The sequence below is a fragment of the Antrostomus carolinensis genome, unplaced genomic scaffold (assembly GCF_000700745.2).
Source record: "Antrostomus carolinensis isolate BGI_N321 unplaced genomic scaffold, ASM70074v2 scaffold45403, whole genome shotgun sequence".
NCBI lineage: Eukaryota > Metazoa > Chordata > Aves > Caprimulgiformes > Caprimulgidae > Antrostomus > Antrostomus carolinensis.
This window is the reverse complement of record NW_010308187.1, coordinates 1-6235: the sequence shown is the minus strand read 5'-3', so window position 1 is coordinate 6235 and position 6235 is coordinate 1. Positions and strand designations below refer to the sequence as shown.

Sequence of the window (6235 nt, the reverse complement as noted above, 5' to 3'; positions counted from 1 at the left end):
TCTACCAAAAAGAAAAAAAAGGGGGGGGTGGGGGTGGGGCGGAGAGCGGGGATAGATTTGCTAAACATCATCTAGAATTGTCAGCAAGAGTTTAACAAAAAGAGCACAGGAGGGGACTGGTATCTTGCATCAGGACTAGAACTTTTCAGGCTGAAGATATAAAGGTAGCATTCCAAGTTTGTAATTAATTTAAGGGCTTTTCTTTAGAAGACCACTCAAAAATAAAGCAGACAACACCCACCCTTAATGTGCTGCTATCCTTTTCTAAAACTTGAAACCAATACAGTTGAGTATGCATTGCCTCAAAACAACGACTTTCAGCTTTTGAATCAAGTCACTTTTCCCCCAGTTCAGTGGGAAAGGCATGTTCCTCCAGTCCATTAGATATTTTGCATTAAGACGAGACTGTCACTTAAAAGCTATCACTTCCTCTTTACAATAATCGACACGCTGCCTCGTCATCAGAAAGTTAACACTTCAGAAGAGCAGTTCCTATTTTTAGGTAACACGAGAAAACGAAAAAAACCCCAATGCTTCCAAGTTTTTCTTATGATGCAAATACCAGTAGCAGCAGTGATGAGCAGCTGTGCATTTTTTAATGGCTCTTTAAACTGTTTCCTAAAGCAGCTCCATCATACTTAAACTGTTCTGAACTTCTCAGGCAGCACCTTCTACCCTTACTCATTCAACTCTTCCACTTCTAGCCAAAAGCATGTAATTATTTTTTACATAAAAAGACTAGGAGTTACCGTAGTGATTGAGATCGTGCATTGCTGATTTTCCCAAAGCAGACTTTGTTTCCTCTCAGCATTCTGGTTGATTATACTAAACTAGGAATTAATATAGAGGAAGCGAGGATTTGCTTTTTCTAGGCAAATTATTTCCTGGAAGTATAATTTCTGCACTGATCATCAGCAATACAGTCTCTCACTAAAGTTGAGAGCCTAAGCAAATAGCTGCAAAAGCTAGCAAAATTAACTTCTGAAAGCTTCATATTTTGGTTTCAGTAAGATTTAGACTTCACTAGCCTCATGCTTGCAAAGGTAAGCTGTCAGATAGTTTGATATCTAATTATACAAAGCTCTGAATGAGCAAAATTTGAAGAGATGGTTTCACAGTAGTCAGCAAATAACCTGTGTCAAAATCCCACCTCTCCTCAATTCCCTCTCCTACCTCCTTTTGTTAGGACAAATTAATTTGGGAAATAATAGCAGTTCTAGCAAAAATAACTAGAGAAGTCCTCCAGAAAAAATATGGTTTGAAAGCAGAGAAAATCCTTCAGTGTATTTGTGTTCATGCCACACAAACTGTCCTTTAAAAGCCAAACACACATATGTCAGGGAGAAAGAAGCGATGAAAGATTAGCAGGCAAATCTAAACTTGTTACAAGCACTGCTGCAAGTACACACAGCTACACTAGCCCTGTTCCAAGAACTGCATCTTCTAACACTTTCCAACCACTAACAAATGCTTTCCAACCTGAAATCAATTGTTTTCCTAGCAAGAACAAAAGAGTGCATTTTCACGGTAGTCGAAATAAACTAGAAGTATTTAGAATGCTATTGACCGTGTTTCCACAACAGCATTAGGCATCTGGTTTAATCACAATGTAACAAAAGCTCAAGGACACAGGTTGCAGTTGATGCTTTTTATCAAATTTATGCTCCCTAAAACGTTCGTTTTCACCAAAGTTTAAGTTCCATAACTGAAAAAAAACCTACCATGGCAACGTAAGCAGCAGTTCCAATGCAACAGCAGCTGCTGCTGGTCACAGAACCCCAGCATTCAGATGTGCCAGTGACTCTAAGAGATCCTGTTAGCCTATGGTAAATACAATGCCTTCATCTTGCATTTAGGGTCCTGCTCACTAGCTTATCGTCCCTCAGCATCCCCAACTACAGCTGGGAAACACTCATCTTGCCTTAGTTATTTGTCTGCTGAGAACAAGGATAACAAGGCTAAGTCCAGAGATTTCACTGTATGGCAGATCCGTGCTGCCCACACTGCCCTATCTCAGCTCCCAGAAAACACGAGCCAGCCTGGAGCGGATGGATCTAACTCAGCTGGTACCTGAGCTGGCTGCCCAGGCTGAGGGACACACTGCCACAATTCCAAACACTGCCTTGGAGCCAGGGTCAGGCAAGATGCCCATAGGGACACAGAGTTAATTATCCTTTCTAGATAAGTTCTGAGAAAGCTTCACTGATGACAAGTATCCTGCCAAAAAATTAGACTGGGGAAAAAAACCCTATTTAACTCCTGCAGGTATTCTTGCTTCCTCTTTTGGCTTCAAAACTTTAAAAAAAGAGCTAGATTTTTATTGGTATTCACAGATCTACTATGGCATCTTTTGTATCCTCGAAAAACCCATTACTTCTCATTCTAGGAAATATCATTCAAAATAGCAAGAACTACAACTCCTCTAATAAGAGGATAATCTACAACATTCCTGGAAAATGTTTGTGCACCAATGTTTTCCTCACTACTTAACTTGTAAACACATTCCTCTGACTGGTTATTATGAAATACTTGACAGCCTCAGCTGTATTAAAATGTAATCAAAACTACTTTGGCCCTACTCTTTTGGTACACACAGCAGCTCTTTCGCTTCCTGAACTCTGTACTTTGCTTGCTGCTCTAGCAGCATAATCGTTATGTAGTATTAACACCTACACCCCGTTTTTAGTGAACAAACAGGAGAGCAGTAAGTTTGATAACTTGTTAAACTGTAGGTGGAGGATATGTGAGTGGGTAGGCTTTGACATCCTGTAGGAGGTATTCCCGATTAGGGGTAATACAGAGCAACAGTTTCTGAAAGTGTAAAGATCTAAGTAAACTCCCATAGCAAGGCAGGCTACAGGAATTTAGCCTTGAGAAAAAGCTTTGCTTAGAAATTTACACACACCAAAGGTGGGCAAGGGCCTCTGCCCTCCTTGCCCAGGACACTGCCCATTCAATCTGACCTTGAAACTCACCCAGATAAAGATGCAGCTGCATCCTTGGCTCTTGTCAACACAGTCTAAGCATGCAGACTGCTGACCTTCAGCACGAGACCTTTCAGTTTCAAGGTTGGTATTGTCTGTTACAGGCAAGCCTCTGCAAGCCTGTACCATGACATTCTGTTCAGGTTTAACTCAGATATGAACTCTTAAAAATTGCTGTTTCCCCTTCTCTCCTTCAGGAAGTGCACCAAAACAAACTGAACACAAACATATCACAGAATCACAGAATGTTAGGGATTGGAAGGGACCTCGAAAGATCATCTAGTCCAATCCCCCTGCTGGAGCAGGAACCTAAATGAGATCACACAGGAAGGCGTCCAGGCGGGTCTCGAATGTCTCCAGAGAAGGAGACTCCACAACCTCCCTGGGCAGCCTGTCCCAGGGCTCCGTCACCCTCACTGTAAAGAAGTTTTTTCTCAAGTTTAAGCGGAACCTCCTGTGTTCCAGCTCACACCCACTGCCCCTTGTCCTACCATTGGGCATCACTGAGAAAAGCCTGGCTCCATTCTCGTGACATTCACCCTTAACATATTTATAAACATTAATGAGGTCTCCCCTCAGTCTCCTCTTCTCCAAGCTAAAGAGACCCAGCTCCCTCAGCCTTTCCTCAGAAGGGAGATGCTCCACTCCCTTAATCATCTTGGTGGCTCTGCGCTGGACTCTCTCAAGCAGTTAATATTAAGATTCAGCCCGCACTGGTACCCCAAAAGCCAACTTCATCCTGCACAGTACAAAGATATGGGGACGAGACACAAGAGTGGAATAAAAAAGGAAACTGCTCAGTCCCACCCAAAACCTGTTATCCAACATGCACAACAGAAAGTCATTTCTACAGGAAGGGAAGAGACCAACCAAGTCCATCTTTCAATCAAAGCCAGAAAGCACACCCAACACATCCAAGTGTCATTGTTTGCTGCAAGCTAGGGACAATTACTGCCATGGTTCAACGTGGAGCAGTATGTACTACTGCTCCAAAGAGTCCAGATTTAAATCCTGCTGCCTTTACATAGGCATTAGTACAGCGAAGGAAGTTGTCTACCTCTTTACCAGGCAGGAAATTGCTTTTTAAACTCTAAGAAGCCCTACTAGGTTGCAAAATCAAGCTCTGAAGAGGTAAGTGCTGTTCTGCAGAGTCACAAAACTCTGCTTCCCTCTGTTACTCACCTTTCAGTGCACACATTGCAAGTATGATGTCCTGCAGTCTAAGAGCATGAAAATATTTAATACGTTGATTTTTAATTGTACAGTTTGAGGAGCACATACGCCTTTTATCCTTTAATCCCCGTAATGCTGTGCTGAATGCTTCCAGTACCCAAAATTCCAGCATTCTAGAAGCTTGGGAAAGATGACCAAGACATCTGCCACGTGCTAGAAGTTGATAACATAACTTCTTTGATAGCCTATTACAACAGACACTCAATCTGATGGTTGAAAAAAATATTTCTGATGAACTGAAGTCCAAGCGCTTCAGAAAAATACTTTCAAATAGCTTTTGAACAACCTAAGGAAACCTTTGCCTTCAGTTACCCCAAACTTACAGCATTTGTACCTCAGGCTTTTAGAATTCAGTTATGTGATTTTACTCCAGTCCCAATAATTGATAGTTCATTTAAGAATTAAGTGTGCTAATCTTCAGGGGGAAGAAAAAGGGGAGAGGGAATCCAATCAGCCACTTTAAAGAACTACTTATTAAGTCTTCCTCTTCCAAATTCAACTACTTCTACTGCCTGTTTTCTAAAGAGTTCAGCTGGCACTTGAAAACAATTCTTAGCATGCCAATGAAAAATGCATTCTTAGCACCTCTCCACAGGAAGTGGATATAGACTAGCACTTTCTGATAATCAGCGCCAATAGGTGTGGCTATAACTTCACATTTTTTAATATCAGATTGATGTTGCCAGGTCACTGAAAAGCATGACAAATTTGACAGTGTTTCTACCTGATCTGCATAAGAGCACCATGCCATGTCCTATAGAAATGTTGTCGCTTTAATACCAGATAATGAAAAACTAACAATATCAGGCGAACTTCACTTAAACCGGGACATATTTACATACTTTGCACTCGATCTGTTCCTCTCCCCCTCAAATCCTGAATGCCTTGGCTAACAGTAAGCTTATAAAGTTAGCATGCACTGTTGCTAGCTGGTCTGTTGGCACTTTTTGACCTAAAAATAATTGCCAGAAAACCTAGTTTACCAGTTCAGGTAACACTATAGCTCTGATGATTTTCAGCACTCATATTCTACCATCCCTGACAAGGTCAGGCTTTTCAAATGATAGTTCATGCCAAAATTAAGGCAAATTCAGTTTTAAAACTTTTATATTAAGTCAATAAGATTATCCCTTCACCAAGCTACATCTCAAATAATGCACCTTCATACTTTAACATGCTCCTTTCAAACACTGCCGCAGTTTCTGGGCAGGAGCTCTTAAGAAGCATCTCCTACCCCTTTTCACATTTAAAAGTCACTTTCCACATAGCACAGGGGAAATTCCAGCTCTCACCACTACACTGCTGATCCCTCATCTCTCTCCCAGCCAACAACCCCCTGTGCTACTTGCTACCACATTTACACTTTTGTTTCACGTGAAGAACTGCTTAATGACATGACCAGCTTTTGTGACAGACCTTTCACATGCTCTGTAAGCCAGTGCCGAGGGATCAGGATTAGACTCAAGACGTTTGCTCTTCCAACCAGAAACCACTGTCCTCAGCAACTCACCACGACCTCTCCCCTCAGATCTGCCAACTCACTCCCTGAACTGTTTCAGCCAGAACTCAGCAGGGTTTGAGACCTTCAGACGGAGCCATCAGAACGGGCTTGTTTTGACTGAAGCAGCCCGGGGAGCTCCAGCTCTCCGGACGGACAGCGGAAGCAATAACGAACCCACAAGCGATTCAGCGGAGGGCAGAGAAAACATGTCCCCACACTTTTGGTTCTGCTCGTGACGGCTGCAGAACCCTTTCACACGCCCAGACGGGCCGTGTTTTCCCACCCGCACGGAGTACGAGCGCTCCTGCCCCCGCAGCCCTCGCTCTTGGCCCCCCCTCCCCCCCCCCGCCAGCGGGAAGCCGGCGAATATAATTTCCCTCCCTCGAACCGCAGCTTCGGCAATTTCCTCCTGGCTCCGGGCAAGGAGCGGTGGCTGCGCGCCTCCTGGCAAAGTTACAGCGCCAAACCCCATTTTCCCCCGCGCCCCGCCCCAGTGCTGCGCTTCCCCGGCTCAGCC

General features: G+C 43.4%; 1 protein-coding gene across 1 annotated transcript in view; it reads right to left on the bottom strand.

Moving 5' to 3' along the window:
* Window positions 1–6190, bottom strand: part of LOC104523186 (WD repeat and FYVE domain-containing protein 1) — a gene marked incomplete at its 3' end in the record, with an annotated part of 19103 nt that extends 12913 nt beyond the window's left edge. Inside the window, exon 1 of the mRNA XM_010165681.2 lies at window positions 5893–6190. Coding sequence (XP_010163983.2) covers window positions 5893–6190 — 298 coding nt within the window. The remainder of the gene's footprint in view (window positions 1–5892) is intronic.
* Window positions 6191–6235: the final 45 nt, after the last annotated feature.